Source organism: Maylandia zebra, linkage group LG8 (genome assembly GCF_041146795.1).
Source record: "Maylandia zebra isolate NMK-2024a linkage group LG8, Mzebra_GT3a, whole genome shotgun sequence".
In the NCBI taxonomy this organism is placed as follows: Eukaryota; Metazoa; Chordata; class Actinopteri; order Cichliformes; family Cichlidae; genus Maylandia; species Maylandia zebra.
Window position 1 is genome coordinate 12,635,993 of NC_135174.1, and position 19,944 is coordinate 12,655,936.

Below are 19,944 nucleotides of genomic sequence, written 5' to 3' on the forward strand. Positions count from 1 at the left end.
TAGATTTCGTGTACTCCTATGGTTGTCACTGAATACTTAAAGTATTTACACAAGCTTGTCAAGTTAGCACTAAAGCGCGTTAAAGTAATTTTCAGGACACAAAAACAGTGATAATGAGCCGGTACTTTATTTACATGCTGCAAAATGTGAGATGCCATTGCCACTGAATGATGCGGTTTCTTGACTGTCATGACCCAGGCTGTTGACAGAAGACAGGACACATGGCTTTATTGGTATGCCTAAATCCCTACATGCTTTAATTACTGGACTACCAAGCATTAAGTGGAAAATTCATCATTCAACATCTACTGACCTAGCGCACAAATAATCAGAGAGAATGAACAGATTCATTAAATTATCAGAATATGATTAAATCACTGAGCAAATAGAAAATGTATGATATAGTAAGAAAAAAGCTGTAAAATATTATAGTTTACAATAATTATTCACATTCAAAGGCTTTACATCTCAATACATACACAACATGGCCCCTGAACATGACTTCAATCCAAATATGATTCATATATTAGAATTTAAATAACACAGAATGAACTATAGGCTAAACAATAGCCATCAAATAACCTTATACAAGAATAAAAATACAAAAACTGTATCCTAATATCATTGCATTACTTGCTTCAGATTTTAATAATACATCATCTGTACATCACAGTTCTAGTCAGTTACAAGCCAGGTAGAGCTTCTACATACAATGTAACCGACTGCCATCGACTTGATTCAAACAATTTTTCTAACTAGAAGGGAAAACACTTCTCGTGCTTCCTCAACTTTATAGACAGATACAGCAATTTCATCGGTTATTTGGATGAGATAGATATTCTTTGACTGACATCCAACCACATCTGGCCCTGGGCCAGAGGGTCCCCAGTCACACACTGCACATACAGACTCAGCTGAAGGAAGAGGACCTTTGGAAAGACCGTAAGGTACTATGACAAAAAAAATTAAAAGCATTATGATAATACATATTTCTAAAACAAGAGCACAAGTTAAATCAATCGGTTTAATTTCTATTGGGCCAAACATCAGAATGAAAAAAAAAATTAAAAAAAAAAAAGTTAAAAATAGGCCAATGAGCCCAATGAGGCAGTTTTGCCATATTGTCCAGGGACAACAGCTTTACTGTGATTGCTTCTGAAAATGATAGTATGTGTATGCATCTCTGTTGATGATGGTGGTTTTCTGTTCAGCATGGGGTGGTCAGCACATAAGATTTTGTTTTGAATAGGGCATACTGAAGATGAGTGAACTATTCCACCAAATAAAAAAACCCAAAGAAAAATAAAAAAAATTAAGAACTCACACCACAAAAGAAATAGCCAGTGAATGGTACAGAACAACCAAATCATTCAACAATAGTCTCTATGGTTTCCAATGCAGTCAAAAATACCCACCTTTACTTGAATAAACTTTATCTCCAGTGCCCTAGGAGAGAAGCGGACAAGGCTGAGCTACAAAAACTGGCCATGCAGGAAAGATAAGCAAGTTATGATTAGGAAGTACAAGCTAGTGGCATGTTTACCCACCCCCCTGTTAGCAAAACATCCTCGGCTATGGAAGGCTCATACTTATACAGAGACTGGTTCAGACCCACGTCTCACTGCAGACCGGCACTCTGCATTATTATATAGAGACCTTAACTGCAATAAGCAAAGTACCGAGAGACTAAAAAAAAAACAACTCAAATACCGAGGGAAATATTTGGGTTCTGACAAAAATAGAGAGGATCTGAGTTTGGTAAACGTGTGAGACTGAACCATTTTACAGTATCTATAGAGTATATGCACTAAAAGTGGGGCTTGACTACAGCTTGCACATACAATGTAGGATTAGGATATGGTTTAATAAAGATATCATGAGAGGCGCTGGTCCACAAAAGCAAGATTTTGTGTCATCATCGAAGCAGGAAACCAGTCCTTGCGTTTGAGATAGTCGCAGCGGTACCCAACTTGTCACTCTACAAGACAAAGCTTGTCCTCCTCCCCCCCTTGCCCACCCCCGCAGAATGTACAAAAAGCAGATGTGCATGGTGGAAGTCTTATCATCCATACATGGAAAAATGCAATAGAAGCCTCACAGAGAGCACAAAGAACAAGCAAAGCAACCCTAAATCCAAAGTTGTATTTTTCCCATGGTTCTACTCAGGAAAACAAACAAGGTCTAGATGCCAGCGTCTCTAAGAGTTTGTTTACATTGCGGTGATGAAGGGCACTAAAGAGGGTGTTACTCTGCTCAGTGATTGGCCTCAGAGCTAAAGAGGAGTGGGCACAGGGTGAACCTGTGCTCCTATAGGCCAGGGTTTTGGTGCCTTTGATAGATCTTTCTCCACACTTCCTGGATCTTCTTACACCATCTGTCTGCATTCCCGCTGGGGTCCATCAAATAGTATGTCCGGTTAGGCTGCAAACATCATAGGAAAAACATTTACATATTTTTTTAATTTATTTTATATAAAACTGAAGGAAAATATTAAGATCTGTCAAAAAGGCATCACAAATCAATAATTGTGTACCGTGTGAACAAAGAAGGTTTTGAAGTTCTTGGCCTCGGGGCGTAACTCTAAGGACCAAGGAATCTCCCCCTTCAGGACCCTGTTGACAGGATCCACGTAGTACAGGTGTGGTCCTTCAGTGAGAAGCAGCTGTCTCCGTCGGGCGAACAGACCCTGCAAAGGAATGCAAACATCTCATTGCTTCACCAACAGAGGGGGCTACGAGGCCAGTGACACTTTTGCACAGTACAACAGGGAATTCCCCTTTACTTCCCATTTGACAGCAGTGAAAAGCAAAGGGAAGTGACTTCACTGATCTGTAGCCAACTCAAACTGGAAAACTCCACAGAGTCTAGCTGGCAGAATAGTGTAAAGTACTAAAATATGTCTTTTTTTAAATACTGAAACAATGCAATAAAGTAATATTAAGGATTCAAATATATGCTGTAGAATTCACACACACACACACACACACCTTTCGTTTATCCACTGGGCCCATTTTCAGGATTAGGTTATTCTCCACAAACTGGTGCCTGTGTTGATACACAAAAACGCAAATGGTAACTACACAATTTTTTAAAAACAAAGTAACATAACTAACTGTTAATCCACATTTCTAAATCATTCACCAAAAATCTCTTACGGTTTCCAGTGCAGTGAAAAATATTTCCAGGATACAAGAAAGACATTGATTCAAAATTGGTTTTGATATACATCCAACAAAGAACAGCACATGACACAGACATTTTAACAGGGATGGAGAGATGGAAGGGGTTACCAGGGGTTTCCAGTGGTCTGTTTATCCAGCAATAACTGCTTCTCTTCTTCAGTGAACTGCAGGTCCAGCTCAAAGGAGTTGTTGTCCAGGTCGTGGATATACTGCTCAATGTTGCTGCTGGACCTCTGCGGCGGCGTCGAGTCATGTGGCGACAGGGAGTGTGATGAGCTGGACGGGGCCACCTGCATGTTGCTGAACTGGCTCAGGAGGTCATCGTACTGAGAGTCATAAAGAGACAGTGTCTCGTTATGAAAGGTGCATTGATGTTATGCTGATAATTTATGACTTGTTTACAGTTTGGATGAATCTCTAAGCTTCAACAAGGTCTCAAACCTGATGCTCTCTTTGAATGAGCAAACAACAGACCAAAACAAACAAAAAAAAAAACATACCAAGACTGTTACCATAGTAAAGTAAAATATCTTACATTTCCATAGCAGTCCTCATCATCTTCAGACATTGCTGGCAGGTAGGGTGTGAGCTTGGGAGGTGTCTGTAGGTGAAGGTCACTCCAGGAGATGGTGTCAAAGAAGGGGTGCTGCTTCAGTGGTTCGTACCCTCCCATCTCTTCACAGCCAAGCCGCTTGGTTGGGTCCAATGACTGAAATTTAAATAAAACGTAAATAGCCAACTTCTAAACAGGTAACTGATTAACTTATTTCCAAATTATTACCAAAGGAGGTTGAAATGTGTTATTGTGATATGCAATGACATACCAAAAGCCGTTCAACAAGATCCTTAGCTTTGGGGAAGAATTTCTCTGGGAATTCATACTCCAGCTTTATTATTTTCTGGAATATCAGGTACTCATTTCTACAGCAATTAAAGAGAAAAGAAAAAGTGTAACTAGTGAACATTGGTGTGTTTGGTTCAGATTTTTTGCACTTGAAAAAAACAATTAAGAAAAATTGAGTTTTGTAAACACAGTAGTTCTTACCCAGCTCTGAATGGTGGTAAACCAGCCACCAGCTGATAGATAATACATCCCAAGGCCCACAGGTCAGAGCTAAAAATTAAAAAGTAAACAGTTATAAAATTGCAGGAATGATGCCCACCCTGAGCTGAAAAACCTAATAAAAATCTCATTACCTCTTGCAGGCTGATTTCTCTGTTAGTAGCTCTGGAGACACATACTGCGCTGTTCCAACAAACGAGTTTGCTCTCGCTGCCAAAAAAACCCCCCAAACAAACAAACAAACAAAAGGGTAAAAAGACAAGTTCTCCTTTCTTAAACATGTTCTATGCAGCATGTATTAAATGCTTTTCTACTGTGCAAAAAGATTGTAATCTAACATAGGTGACAAGCTTGCAAGTTACTTCACCAGCTACAAAGATTGCATTGCTTTCAGCCATAATCAAACCACAGAACAAAGCTGATGTGTAACCGTCAACTGCTTTCTACAGTCAAAGCAAAAGCAGGGGCAGTTACCCAAGTTAGCTATAAGTCTGTTAGTAGCATGAACAAGTGAACTTTGTCAATATATTGGATTCACTCAGTGATATTAATAACAGCAGATTTCTGAAACTTATGCTCAGTCCCTTGAGGTCAGTTAAGACTATATTTATGCTGGTCATACTTTGCCACAAGGAGCATAAAGAAAATCAGCACTGTGATTATACCTTGTTTACTGTCTGATGGTAACTGTTTTGCTGTTCCAAAATCTGTTATCTGAATGTGCATCTCTTCACTCAGAAGAATATTTTCTGGTTTCAGATCTCTGAAATTAAAACAATAAAAATTGTGAGCAAAAACAAACGCTTAACAGCAAGTGAAATTTTTATAGCAAAACTTGCAAAAAGGACAAAACAAAGGGTGTTGTCTTACCTGTGTATTATCCCCTTATTGTGTAGGTATTCTAGAGAACAAACTATTTCAGCTGAGTAGAATCTAGTGCAGGTCTCATCAAATGAACCAATTTTGCGAATGTATTTCAGGAGCTCACCGTTCTTAGCATAACTAAGACCAAAATCTAAGACAGACTGGTTAAGGAAAACTTCTTAAACAAAACAGTAAAACACGTGTTAGGAAATAGGCCTTGATAGACTGAATTTGTTAAAAGGATACACAGCTTCTCATCATCTTGAAATGTGAAGTAGAGTTTGACAAAGAACGGGTGATCAAGACTTGACATCAAATCCCTCTCTCGTTTCACATACTGGGTTTTGTTCTCCTTCACAATATGGCGTTTCTCTAAAATCTTAACTAAAGGAGAGAAAAGAGAATATTAGTAGACGTAAACCCAGCAACTTTTTCATTTTAGTCCAACTCATTATACGTTATTACTTACTTGCATATTCTTTCCCTGTTGCCTGCTCTCTTGCCAGGACAACCTAAGCATAAGAAACAACAGTGAGATGATATGGCATGTAACCAACCAGTCAGATGTTGAGGGAAAATAATAATATTTCCTTGGGCTTACTTGTCACTTCACCTAAAATTAACTCAGCATGACTCATCCAAGTACATTAATCAAAATAACGCTAGCATGTAGCAACATCTTCCTCGGCACATTTCAAAAGCTAAGTGGAATGTAAGTTACATACCGTTGAGAAGGAGCCCTCTCCCAGTATCTTGCCAAATTTAAAGTCCTCTGGCCTCTTTTTGCGTGGCTGAGAAGCCTGGACGGCTGGCTGTGTGCAGAGCTGTGGGGCCTGGCTGCTAGCAGATGCTCCTACAGCACAAGCCTGTGAGGCTGCGCCCTCCATGCTGGGGCCGTGGCTGCTGCTTGCGCCTGGGATTGCAATTGGCGAGCAGGAGTCAGGGTGGTTTCTTACCATTGATGGATGCGAGCAGGAACAGATGACAACGCTGGGCTGAATGGGCACAACATCATACTGTAAGAAAAAGAGAGACCATAAAGAATTTGTTATTAAGCAGGGTGACACAGGTAAATAACAATTCACATGTGGAAAGGCTCTTTACTTGAGAAAGCTAAGGGACTGTATATCCATCTGAACTATTACTGGATTGAACATAACAGTGACGACAAAAATATAAGGATAAAATAGTAACAATTTAACTTTTCAATAACGTTTTCAATAAAAATGAATGCATAAAGAAAATGTGTTTTGTTATTCAGCACTTTAAACTATCACTTAAATGAGGAATTTCAGGTTTTTCCATCAGTCTGCGATGGATTTAGTAATTGATGCGGTTATTAGTTGTCAAAATACAGATTAGATGGCCCAAAGAACACACGACAAAAGCAGCTAAACTTAATTACTGAAAAACATGAGCTTCCTAGAACATCACCGGCACCAGTGACAAAGGTGAGTTGAGATGTTTACATAGATGAAACTAAAAGAAGTTACCCACCACAACCACAGTCTTCTCAGTCTACTGACACCTGAAAGTTCCCACTGGTGTAAACAACACTTTGAAGAATTTTCTTTCATATGCTTTGAAATCTCTGAACTTTCTCATTGCACTCCATCATGAAAATTAACTAAATTAATTAATTATTTTTTTAATGATAGCTATATCTACATTGCTATGCAGTTCTTTATTAGCATGAAGGAACTCCATGTAGAATTTTGTTGTGCAACCTTGCGTTGTGTTATGATAATAATTAATCCTGAATCTTAAATCTCTTTCACAAAGTATACATATGACACATGAAGAGAAAGCAATGTACTCACATATTACACGAAGCACTTTACAGGCTGCTGGCTTAAAATTATTGTTGCTTATAGTTCTGTAAATTACAATAACCTAAACATACTACTACAAGTGAGACCACTTGTAGACCAAAGTCTAACAGTGATAAGAAGGAACTGCTTAAGGAGCCACTTCTGAGCCTGGTGGTCCCACCCACCTGTGTTCAGGCTGTAAAAACTATGTCAAAGTTAATTTTTCATATGACAGTGATACTTGAGACAAACTGCGCTGAACTCACACCATCTATGTGTACATAATCAAACTGACATGGCAGATGAGGCACACAAACTGCCTGTTTAAAACTTAAAGATAGTGCTTCCTAAAAATTCCCGGTACCGGTGTCATTTATATAGAAACACATTGAATTACCCGAACAATGAGTGTGTAGTTTATCTGGCAGTTCAGTTTACGTTTAATTAGTTCAGTTGGCCTAGCTTTTTCTCATTCAAAACCAAGGTGTGGCCATTATTTTAGCTGCCTATTCCGGCCTATTTCAGCTAGCCATATAACTACCTACTGAGTCACTGCTATTGGTCAGGCATGTAATGGTTGGAGGAAAACGCCGAATAACGTTTTCCTAACTCTGGGAAGTCGTGAAACAACCGCCCTGTGCGAACTTACCTTGCTAACAAGCTAATGTTAGCTCCTGCTGGCTTGTCAAATAATGCCGGCCATCGCTGACAGTGAGTTACAAACTTAACGCCAACAGTCAATTAGCTAACGTTAGCAAATCAGGCAACACAAGCAACTTCAAAACCGTGTGGCATTTTCAAGAAACGTCACTTAATCGTGTTCAAAGTTAGTTTCCTGCCGTTTATATGAAGATTTGAAAGTTGACACTCGAGTAGCACAACGCTTTCCTTCAAAATATATGCTAACCAATGGAAGAACGCAATAATGCTAATGCTAGCCTGCTAGCAAACGGGGATATCGAAAGCGCGAACCTGTTAAGCTATCAATAGCCAATAGTTACTGGTAGAGGAAAACGCTCATGTGTCCCGTGTAACTATTATCGTGTACTGGTAAGCGTTTCAAAAGGCCCAAATAAGTCGAGAAAGTGTGACTCATGAATACTGTGTGAGATTTGACGATCCAAATTAACAAGGCAAACACTGCGTGTTGCGATAGCCAACATTAGCAAACTAGCAAGCTGCTAGTGAGTCGTAAGGCTAAGCGATCTCCTGCAGCTAGCACTGCTCTTCAAATGAAGGCCCGACGTAACTATTTATCCCCACAAAGCCTCTACACTGACCATTTTGAGCACCGGCTTCGAGCTGGTATTCACGGCAAAGTTGTAACACTTACCACCTGACTTGTAGCTCTTGCCATGAGAGTTTTCAGCGAGTATTTATTTGGAATAAAATAATTAGAGAAGCTCCAGTAATGGCTGCCTCTGCGCCTTCATTTTCGAGCTGTGACGTCGTTCCACAACAATGTTACCGCAGGACAGCAGAGGAGAGTCCCGCTGTGTCCGCCCCCTCGCCACATTAACAACCTACTGAACTTCATCTTACTGATAGGGCCGGAGTCAGGCGGTAGCAGTTGTGGATATTCAAATACCGCAGTAGACGTGGCCTACAAACTCCCGTTTTAGACTAACTTTGAATATATGGCAGTAAGAAGGATCTACAGGTCTTTTTTTATTCAAGTGTAACTAAACTTAAGTGAAGAAGCACTCCTAAATACCCAAACTGACAAAAATGACCAATATCCATAAAACGCTTTGTGTGAAACTGAAACTGTGGCAACCAAGTATATTTCAACAAACAAGTTTAATCCAATAAATGTTTTGTCAATAAACCAAGAATATAATGTGTAAATGTCAGTAATAATAATAATAATAATAATAATAATAATAATAATAATAATAATAAACACCCTTATTTTATTTCTATTTAGTTGACATGCATCAAAGTTCATTAATTTACGTAGACATATAAGCAAACAAAACAAAACATAACCATTCATATGTGCCAAAATATTTTTTGAGCATTTTAAAACAGTCGTGTATTAAAAGAACCCAAGGTTGAAATATAATTTAGTGTAAAGTCTTTGATTCAATCCTCCTCTTCATCATGGTCATGTGAGCTTGTTTTTGTCTCCTCATTGCTTTCCGTTTCTTCATCTTCTGCCTCATCTTCGTCATCTTCCTCTGTGGAGTCTGTGTCCTCACTGGAGTCATCTTCTACAGGTGCACTAAACACAAAAATGAACCCAGTAAACATAGGAAACAAATCGTTAAAGCCTATTTTAAGAGAATTCTTGCCATTTTTAAAATTATGCTGGTAATTTTTATGCCATATAAACATCACCACTAAGAGAACTAACTTATATAAAGTCAAATATAACCAAAGTTTTCTTGGTACATTTATTCAATTATTGTAATAGATACGTGAATGCTAGATGAATACTTACCACTGACGTCTGTTGAGATTCATGCATTCTACTCCAGAGTTAACATCAAATGGATCTATGAACAAAACAGATGTGTAGCTTTCATTACGAGGGCAGTTAATTCAGCACTACAGGTCACTCAGCAACAAAAATACACATCCAGATTCTAGACATTTCCAGACAATCAGCCTGGATACTGACTTCCTAATCACAGCCAGATGTGTTCAGAGATGCAAGCAAAATTAAATGAGTCAAAATCCAATAAGGAAAGGAAAAAGAAACAACAAGGCAGCCTGATTACAAGGCAAGGAAACAATGCAAGGAACAGTTATATCAATGTCCACAGAATAATCAATCAGATAAAACAGTTCGTAATGACATTTATTTCCCCTTGGAATATTCATTACTAAGTGTCTTTAAAGTCTTAAGAATAATACGAGTTTTATATCTTATAAACAAATATGAGAACACTGGTTTCCCCGTGACAATTTAGCAAATGTGAGTCACAACAAGAAACTATAAAAATTATTCTAATTATTCATTAGCAATTACTCAGATTAAGCCATTTCTAAAGTGAACCTTTCCAAAATAAAAATACATTTGAATCAAACAGTTGATTATGACCAACAATACTGTGCAAAAATCCCTAATTTCTTAATATTTGCTTCCAAAGTGGTTTCAAGCAATAGTTCTCCAGGCTCTCTGAACCTCTTTCAAAGTTTGTCTTTGGATAGTGGCTGCTTTTTCACTCATTTTCAATCCAGTCCAATACCTGACCACCAAGCCACTTAACACAGACTCGTGAATTAATCAAGCACACAAAGGGACCCAACTCAAGAGATGACCTTTGTTGTTTCTACACTGCAGAAAATTAAGCCAAGAACCAACTTTAATTTGTATCTTTAGGCACTTTCTTGTTACAAAAACACATCATTTGTTCTCATTTATTTTGTTGAATTTATGAAAATCCCAAAGATAACAGCTTAACAAGCATGAAATAGTATTTTTACACCAACAAGGTGATTCCCAAAGAGCTTTTAGCTAAAACCTTGGCACATCTCGAAATGGTCTTCATATGTCCTTAAAGAATTTGAAGAAACTAGACAAATGGAAGACAAGAGAAAGTGGCAGGCCTAAAGATACTACCTACAGTAAACGGAAACATCTGGAAGTCATGTTTTAAAGAAAGATCCTTCTACTGCTTCATCAGCAATGCTGTCAGATGAATGGAATCCATGTCAAGAATCCATTTTTAAAGAAGGAAAACAAGAAGTACTGGACTGAAAAAAATGGAGTATTAAAATATTTTACATTTTTGATTCAAATCATCATCATTATATACAGAGAAGTTCAGGAGGTGCTGGGAAAATGTATCTCGCCAAAATTTACACACTTAAGAATGTACATTCAAATTTTCATCCACTATCTGGTGATACCACCATGTGGAAAGCATCTAACTGGCAACGCCTTCAATTTTTCAGCAAACACACTGCCAGTGCAGTAATAGCATAACTGGATAGAAAAACAGACAGTTGAACACTATCAGTCATGGATCGGCCTCCCCAGAGCCTGGGCCTCAACATTACTGAAGCAGTATGGGATCTTCTTGACAGAGAACAGAACTAAAGGCAGCCAACATCCAAGAATGAATGTCCTTCAAGAAGCCTGGAGAACCATTTATGAAGACTACTTAAAGAAAAGGACCAGAAATCTAGTCAGAAATAGTTCAGGCTGTGTTGATGAATAAATGTGGTCACATCAAATATTCAATTTCAACCTCATTAGAATAGTATTAGCCTTATACGCTATATTTCCATATTTGTTTGCATGTGTCTGAATAAATCACTGCACCTACGTTGCATTTTCTACGCAAAATATGAAACACTCATGAGTGGCTCAAGATTTTTGCACTCAGGAGGTCCTTCAAGAACTAATTACCTTCGAAGTCATTTTTTTCTAGTTTGTATTTGTTATTAGGAAATCTAAAGTGATGCAACAGCTAGCCACTTCAACACAACTTCCTGCTTTAGTCTTATTTTCTTGTTTCAGCCTCTTTGTTTTCTTTCTTTTCTGCTTTGCTGCTGTGTGATTTCTGCGTTCTGTTTTAGTGTTTTAGGGTTAACACTAGGGGTGCAACGATACACAAAATTCACGGTTCGGTTCGATACTTTGGTGTCACGGTTCGATATTTTTTCGATACAAAAAAATGTTCATGCATTTTTAATTTGTCATTTATTAAAATTATAAATATATATTTTAACTCAAAAGTACAGTTTTTAAATTTAACCCTAACCCTTGTGCGTGTTTTTTATTTTGACAGCGAATGCGCACCTGCGGACCACTTATGTGCAGCCCTGGTTATTTAGCTCGTCATATTGCAGCCACAGAAATTATTTTGTCCATGAAACCATAAAGCTGCACTTTCTTTTTGCCTTATAGTCTGATTTGTCATAACTTCTCCGTTTTGTGGTAAGCTTTTCTTTGGCTGTCACTTCTTCACCCTGACCTGTCTTATTTGGCTCAGCAGAACTGAAATGCTTTTACACATGCACTCACATAAGCTCAGCGATTCTCTGTGCGATCAACCTCTCACATGTGTAAGCTGCGGGAGATTTCACTTGTCATGTTTGCATAGTAAGCTAACGATTAATAAGACGATGTCAGAGGAATTGGTGCACAAATTATCATCACTCACAGATCAGTGCTGTCGCTCTCTATACACAGTTCGCACGATTGCAAAGTGAAAGCAAAAAAACAAGCGCAAATTCAAACGCGACTTCAATATGTCACATATTGACAGTGGCTCATCGATGCCAATGACATAATTACCCAGCTACATTTCTGAAAGAATGCAAAAGCATTGACATATATTTTTCCTACAATAGCCCGACGGGCAGGGAAGAGAAAGATTTTGGTAGCCCGACTGAAAAAAATCGCTAGCTCCGGGACGTCGGGCTAGCGATATTGCGAGCCCTGTATCTGATTGAGGAATCACTCATCTTTGGAAAAGAGAGTTTATTACAGAGAAATGTCTCTTTCCAAAATAAAAGCTATACTATCCGCTTCTTCTGGGCTATATTCTCAGCAGCATAAGGAGAATCATGTGCTAACAGCTGTCTAAATGACTCGGCTAAAGTTAGTAGCATGCTTGTTGTTTTTGTCTTTGCACTAGGATGATGTCGGCGTAAACGTGCAGTCATATTCGTTGTGTTCCCACTAGTGCTTTCAGGTTAATATCGTTGAAATGACCTTAACGCCACAACACGGCAAATCTCCGTTAACGAGCTACCGCCGATCACTCCGTGCATGGGGCTAGACGGCCAACACGTTAACGAGCTAACTGCGCTAACACACTAGTTCACACCAATGTAATTGAGCATTGCATGGCACATCCAACATACTGTTTTACTTTAGTCCATGACTCGCTTACCTTCAGGGTCATACGTCACATGAAAACCAAAATAATTCCAAACGCCAGATCTGAATGAGGTTCAATTTGCCTGTTGCAAGTAGAGCTTAACTTCTGTCTCGCTAGCTTGCCCTGCGCTCTTCCTTCTGACTATGCTGTCTGTGTTGAGCGCTCAGTGGATCTGCGCTCGACAGTGCAGCCTAGGCGGAGTAGTCGAACACAGATTCACTGAGCGCTCAACACAGACAGCATCGTCAGAAGGAAAATTTATAAAAGAAATTACAAATGTTGTATTGTTCGATACATATGCGTACCGAACCGAAAGCACTGTATCGAACGGTTCAATATCGATACGAATATCGTTGCACCCCTAGTTAACACAGCTAATGTTTTACCAGTAACCCCAAAAGACAATCAAAAGTTTCTTTGCCAGAAAAAAATCACTACTTTGTAGTAGGAGCTAATGCAAACACTGATGATCCATGCCCACTTTTAACTGCACTACAGCAGGTCTCATTTTGCACTAAATCATTTACATATTTTTTCCAAATTGTTATATTGTTATTTATTGTTATATTGTTGCTATCGCAACACCCAGTGTTTGCCTTGTTATTGTATGTTTCATATGCTATATGTTTTTTTTTTATTGTTCTTGCAACAGTTACAAAGATACAAAAATGCGACTAAAACTTAACAGTTACTAAAACTGGAAACTGTCATCTGAAAGCTCTTAAAGTCCAATAAATGTGATTTATTTAAGAGCCACTACTTGTACGTGAAGCCAAACTACAGCTAAAATAAGAAAGAGGTTGAACCAAAACACAGTGACCCTCTACCTCCACTGCTACACAAACCCAGACACTGCGTAGAACCCCAGGTTATTTACCAAACTCCTCCTCTTCCTCTGGTTTAGAAGTGAGAAACTCTTTCTCTACACCAAGGAGCTCTTCTTCCGACTGACAAGCAGCGTAGCGGCCAAGCAGGACTTTATTGAGCTCCAGAAACGTTGTCCCCCATTTAAATTTCTTCAATAAGAGCAATGCCAGTTCCTCAAAACCTGCAATATCAGAAACAATATGTCACAGTTTAACTGCCATAACCAAAACAAGACACAAAAAGCAGTTGCTGCGGTATTCCTGAATAACTAAACCTAAACCCTTACCTACGATGCAGAACGTGGCAGCAAAAGCTTCAACGCAGGACAACTTGCAAGGCTTGCCATAATTTACAGGGTTCGCAGCTACGAGGTACGGCAGTAACCTGGGATGACTTCCAACCATCTTATTGAAGGGTGTCTCCTCCAGTTTGGCCCAGGAGCAATCAATCACTGCGAGCCCATTGTTGGCCACAATCTCTCTGTGCAGACAAAACATGGAGAGAAAAAAATCGCTTTGGATTGCATCACAACAGTGACACAAATTATAGAATTTATTTAATTTTCATAACCAACAAAACACTTTGATATAGTAACATTTGTTTTAATATAACAATGCATTGGAATGTCTCAAGTTTTTAATATGCCTGATCTTTAAGATCAAGCTCTACATGGAGTAAATAATCAAGTAATAAACCTAAAAGGAGGGCCTTTACACTCAGGGGACACTTTATTAAGTACACTTTGCTAGTCCTGGGTTGTACCCCTTTTGCCTTCCCAACTAGCTTAATTCTTCATGGAATAGATTCAACAAGGAGTTTGAAACCTTGTTCCTCAGAGATTTTGGTCCATATCGACATGACAGAATATAACAGTTGTTGTAGATATACATCCATGATTCAAAACTTCTGGATTGAGATCTGGCAATTGAAGCTGTCATTTTACTACAGTCAAGAAACCAGGCTTAGATGATGGAAGCAGCTACCATGAGATGGGTACACTGTGGCCATAAAGGGATGGAAATCATCAGAAACAAAACTCAAGTAGTCTGTGGTGCTAAAACACTACTCTGTTGGTACTCTAGGGTCCAAAGTGTGCCGACAAAATATTTCCACACATTTACACCAGCAGCAGCAGCTGGACTTGCTGATACAAGGCAGGATGGATCCATGTTTTTGTGTTGTTTACCATCCAAATGTGTCAGCAGAAATCGAGACTCATCAGATCAGGCAACATTTTTCCAAAAACTTTTGTTCAGTTTTGATGAACTTGTGTGAATTGTTGCCTCAGTTTCCTGTTCTTAGCTGACCCAGTGTGGTCTTCTGCTGCCGTATCTAATTTACTTCAAGAGTCCACATTGTATTTTAATAGATGTTCTTTTGTATTTCATGGTCCTAACGCGTGTTTATTTCACCTACTGTTGTTACTCTGAACACTGGCATCAAAAAAACATTTTCACCCTGAGAACACTTGTTAATGAGTAACTAAACAGGTGTGCATCAAAATGTGTATATAAATAGTTATATGAGGTGGTCTATGGCTACAGATTCTTTGATTTCATTGGCTGAAGTACAGAGGAAACAGCTGAACAAACCTGTCTGCTGGCGTCACATACTTCGTGCCCATTGGACTCAGTATGAGCCCGTTGAATCTCTGATTGAGTCTCAGGTTGCGTACAAAGCCCTTCCTCACCAACTTTCTGCCAGTACAACGTTTGGGATCGCAGTGACCCAACTCCCACATGGCAAGTGGGCAAGGAAGCTTCACCTGAGGGGCCTCTGCTCCTTCCTCCCTGTGAAGACTTGCTGAGGAGAGAAAGTTCACAATCTCAGATCTCTCAAGAGTTTACACCATATCGAGTGTTATCAGTCCTGAGCAATGGGCACTTTTTCCTAGTGTAAACAGCATTTCATGATGCTGACGCTAATGTAAATAGCATGCCTTACAGCCAACATGTTAAACATTTTTGCATTAGAAATAATCAATACACTACCTTCCAAAGCAGTGTGCATTTCTTCTGTAAAGGCCTCTAAAGATTTCCCTTTCATTTTGTGACGTTTGTCTTTGCCCTTGTTGTCAGGACGGACAAACTTTCCCTGCTTTTTTCGTCCCATGCTGCTAGTTAGTTAACTGTCACTGTCAGACTGTCACTGCAATGAACTGACCAAGAAGTATGACTTAAGCTATCTGGCTATCCTGCTGACAACAGTTTCGTCTAACAAAGAGAACTGCCCAAAAAAAGAGACGCAAAAACTTCTTATTTGCAATAGGAATTAGACATAAGCAACTTTCAAGACTTTATCACAAACTAGTAGTAGTCTCCTTTCATCCGGAAACACTTTCATATGAAGTATAACCTAGCTTGATTGGCTTCGTATCGTGGTAAGCACGTCGCAGTCCCATATGAAAAACACGCATGCTCACGGCTTATTTTGATCACGTGGCGTGTCACCTGACCGGAACGAGCAAAAGAGGAAATGTAGACAGAAAAGTAACACTTTAACGCCTTCATAACGTAAATAATAATGCGTTGTTTCAGTTACCGAGTAGCTCATTTAATAAGTTTGTGTTTTGTCTGCGTGTATCTGTTCAGTAAGTACAGCTTTACTGCGCAGCTTCATTCAGAGATTTTAATCTAAACAGAGCTCGTGTGTCTGATCTCGGCTTGTTTTTAATGCAGTTAACTATGGATCCGCCGGTAAAATGAAGATAGTCGAAGAGCCAAACACATTTGGGTACGTGAAGCAAAATAAGTTCACATTGTGCAGTTTTGTTGACTTTGGCCTGCTGCTAATGGATCTACTTTGTGTCCAGGCTGAACAACCCTTTTGTGGCTCAGGGCAGCAGACTGCAACCTAAAGTGACCCCAGCTCCAGTGTCTGGTAAAACAAACTCATCATTTAAATATTTAAACATAAAGAGGAAAGGAGGCGTAGATTTCTGACTTATAAGTGTATTTCATGAGTTTTCCTCCATTCATACCATAGCAAAACCTTTGTCTTATAGTTGTAGTACACTCAAGGCGATGAACTACCAGAACTTTTTTTCTGGCATTTCTGACATTTATTTCTCACAATTTAAGCCCAAAGAGTCACGCTGACAGATTTCTTTTGTTTGCTACAGCAGCATTTCTTTATCTTTGCACTTCTTTTTTCTTATATTGTGACATTTCAGGGATTAAATGTTTTATTAGATTTCTTTACACTGACAAAAGAGGGAGTTTCACTGCTTCAGCCCACTTAATCCTGATTTAAAGCCTCAATTCATTAAAGTATATGTAAAATGTTCTAAATGTTGACTAAAGGGTCCTTTAGATTTTCTGTCTCATCATATGAGCAATGATTTCCTCCTTAAGGCCCAGTGCACCTTCATCAGCTTGCTGGAAAGTGCTTCAGTCTCACGGAGTCGACGTATGTATTTAACCTGTCACACAGTAGTATATTCCACCATATCTCCACAGTGCAGACCATTAGCTTATTACATGTTGGATCTGAGCGTCTGGAAAATACAAAACAAACAATAGCATGTTGTCCTCACTTTGCAGGTATAAATATGAATTCTGTCCATTTCACAACGTCACTCAGCATGAGCAAACATTTAGGTGGAATGCCTACAGTGGGATCTTGGGGTAAGAAGCTCCAGAAACAAAACACAAACTAGATGTAAATGTGTGAAGCAAGCTGTTGGCTTCTTGTGGGAGTCAGGTTTGTGTTTGGTCCTTGCAGGATCTGGCAAGAGTGGGAAATGGCAAACAACACTTTCACCAGCATGTGGATGAGAGACGGCGACACTTGTGGAAACAGAAACAGAGAAACAAAGGTATCTAAACCTTTAAAATCCTCCTGGTAATCCACTGACAAGATTTTGGGCCCCGTCTTGAATATGAGGCCAACACTTTGCAATGCTAATTACTGCTTGAATGTATTGTGCATGTAAACATAACAACTAGTGCCAAACCGAGTCAAAGACAACTAGCAAATCATCCCATCAGCCCTTAAAGTTATGCTTTTCCTTGTTTTCTGCCATATATTAACTTGCTGTTCAGACCTGCCTTTTACGGGGGTCAATCAATTGGAACAAAAGTGGCTTAGAGTGAGTGGGGGAAGGGAGCTGTTTCAGTCAGTGGAGATCTCGACTAGAGTCTAAGAATAAATATGTGGAACTGGGAATTACTTTCTTACTCAGCAACATGAATAAGAAATTGTGTTTTCTTTCTTTCTTGTCGTGGATCTGCAGGTGATTCTGGTCTGCAGCACAAGAAGCAAGCTCGCTCAAGTCTCAGAGCCCAGTACCTGTGTGTACTCGCTAACCTTTGAGACCCCCCTTGTTTGCCATCCACATTCTCTTTTAGGTAAGTTAAGCAGGACTTACTTTCATGCCAATGGGGATAGGGTTACTTATAAATTCTGTGCTCTTTTAAAGTGTATCCAACTCTGAAAGAGGAGCTACAGAAGGAATGGGATGAAGCGGAGCAGGCTCGCTATGAAGGACTTATAACTGAACAGGTGAGGGCCAGTTTGGTAGGTAAACAAATACTGCAGAATGACTTGCTTCCTCTATGCTTTTCATCTATGTCAGTTTATGCCACCTGTGAGATGATGAAATGTAGATGCAGAAAATATAGTGGATATAAACAATAGACTTAGTGAAGCTAAAATTCAAGCGCTTTAAAGCTGCATTCTTTTTAATGGCCACCAGGGGGCGAGTCACCTGTTTGCAAAAAGACGTCCAGTTGTACAGACGTCTAGGAGAAAATAAGTCTACTGCTCACTTGATTTACATTATCAGTAAACACCTTCCAGATTAGTTCATCTTCTCAGCTGCTTAACACATACTGTACTCAAATTTTGTTGAGTACAGTATGTGTTAGCATGTCTATTAGAGTGAAAATGAACATAAAACAGCATACTTGTGATTCACAAGTGCACCCATATTATCATGCAGCATCCTTCAGTTTCCTCATTCATCACATGAGTTTTCAAAACGTCAAAAATATGACAACACCGAAAACGGTCTGTTTACAGCTTTGTGTCCATCTTTTATGTACAGTTATTGTAGCTGAAAATCAGACACCTCTGATTGAGCTCTGTTATGGTACACACATTTCAAGGTGTCCTTTGTTATGTACATTTTAATTATTCGTGGAATGGTTATGTTTACACTTTGTACATGTGCTCCAGGGATACAACAATCTCTTAAAGGATATTTTTGAGGACGCCGGACTGCTGAAGAGTCGGAAAGTAAAAGTCAAGGTTCAAGAGGCAGCAGCTGATTCAGCAAGGCAAAACTCTTTAGAGAAATGTAAAGCGGTATGTAACCTTTCAAAGTAGTATCTCTTCTAACATTACAACAAAATCACAATACAAGCTCAATAGTGTTTTTTTTGGTATATTTTTTCTACAGGACTACCAAAAACTGAGAGAAGAGACTGAGAGATTGCGAGCTCTTCTTACTCAACATAACATTCCTTTTACTTCTGAGACAAGTGAGTGAAGTCAGTCTTCACTCATTTAAGTCTCGTACAGTTTATATGAATGATTTTTTCCCCCTATATGTGACAGATGACGCAAAAGGTACAGTGAGCGTGACGGTTAAGGATCAACACTTAAGAGGAGACAACGGACTCATTGATGTTCAGTGAAGATTACCTGGAGCAAAAACGAGCCAAAGCACCTGAGCGGAGTTTGTTGATCAGCATCAGAGAGACGCATAAAGTAACCGGACAACACTGGTAGAGCTCAGGCTGTTGGTACTGCAGAATAAAATTTTGCAAGCGTAGCTGAGAGTGGGTAATTTCTTTTTTTTGTCGAGGATTCATCACTGAGCTCTCCAAGACTATGAAAAGGCACCATCGTGCATGAGAAATAAAATGAGCTTTGAAAATGTTTACAGTCCAGTTTTGTTTGTCTGTTAAGCCTAAAACAATAAATCGACAGCAGAACGTCATGTCCGTAAGACATGAGGGGAAAATATCCAGCCAACCTGACATAGAATCTAAGAAGCACCTACTGTTCACTGAAGCCTCAACAGAAATGGACAAAGGTAGAAGGGTGGCTGTCAGACAGCTACTCTTCAAAAAGGCAGTCTGGAGAACTATTCCTGAACACTACTTAACACACAGACTTAAGGAGTTCAGATTGTGTTGAAGAGTAAAGGTAGTCACACAAAATATTGATTTTCAAGCTCAGACTGTTTTTGCCTTTTACTCTGCATTTCCATGTTTGCATATTTCAATATCCTGACAAGATATAATAAAATGAGGAGTAAATTTTTTTGTTCATGCATATGCAAGTAACCGAAAAACATCGTCCATATATAT

At 39.1% G+C, this 19,944-nt stretch overlaps 3 protein-coding genes across 5 annotated transcripts; 1 reads left to right on the forward strand and 2 right to left on the reverse strand.

The window, feature by feature from the left end:
* Positions 1–105: 105 nt before the first annotated feature.
* pdpk1b (3-phosphoinositide dependent protein kinase 1b) lies at positions 106–8,442 on the reverse strand. 3 transcript variants are annotated; one of them, XR_191470.5, is made up of 15 exons: positions 8,254–8,442; positions 5,835–6,125; positions 5,579–5,621; positions 5,356–5,493; positions 5,116–5,260; positions 4,911–5,008; positions 4,380–4,455; positions 4,228–4,296; positions 4,007–4,103; positions 3,718–3,891; positions 3,291–3,508; positions 2,988–3,045; positions 2,534–2,686; positions 1,416–2,421; positions 106–199 (listed from the first exon to the last, which is right to left on the reverse strand). XR_191470.5 is itself a non-coding variant. In XM_004562456.4 (14 exons), the coding sequence occupies exons 1-14, from the start codon at positions 8,275–8,277 to the stop codon at positions 2,308–2,310; spliced, it is 1,698 nt and encodes a 565-aa protein (XP_004562513.1). In that variant the 5' UTR covers positions 8,278–8,442; the 3' UTR covers positions 106–2,307. The 3 variants fall into 3 exon arrangements, 2 of the variants coding, with proteins under 2 accessions (XP_004562513.1, XP_004562514.1); XM_004562456.4 differs by having other exon boundaries at positions 106–2,421; XM_004562457.6 differs by lacking the exon at positions 8,254–8,442 and adding an exon at positions 7,570–7,803 and having other exon boundaries at positions 106–2,421.
* A 259-nt stretch (positions 8,443–8,701) lies between these two features.
* tsr3 (TSR3 ribosome maturation factor) lies at positions 8,702–16,019 on the reverse strand. The gene is made up of 6 exons (XM_004562459.5): positions 15,619–16,019; positions 15,220–15,430; positions 13,914–14,107; positions 13,638–13,808; positions 9,364–9,418; positions 8,702–9,144 (listed from the first exon to the last, which is right to left on the reverse strand). The coding sequence occupies exons 1-6, from the start codon at positions 15,737–15,739 to the stop codon at positions 9,006–9,008; spliced, it is 891 nt and encodes a 296-aa protein (XP_004562516.1). The 5' UTR covers positions 15,740–16,019; the 3' UTR covers positions 8,702–9,005.
* A 38-nt stretch (positions 16,020–16,057) lies between these two features.
* Positions 16,058–19,510, forward strand: gnptg (N-acetylglucosamine-1-phosphate transferase subunit gamma). The gene is made up of 11 exons (XM_004562458.3): positions 16,058–16,217; positions 16,306–16,360; positions 16,440–16,507; positions 16,981–17,035; positions 17,170–17,253; positions 17,351–17,444; positions 17,862–17,976; positions 18,048–18,130; positions 18,806–18,934; positions 19,029–19,110; positions 19,187–19,510. The coding sequence occupies exons 1-11, from the start codon at positions 16,151–16,153 to the stop codon at positions 19,264–19,266; spliced, it is 912 nt and encodes a 303-aa protein (XP_004562515.1). The 5' UTR covers positions 16,058–16,150; the 3' UTR covers positions 19,267–19,510.
* Positions 19,511–19,944: the final 434 nt, after the last annotated feature.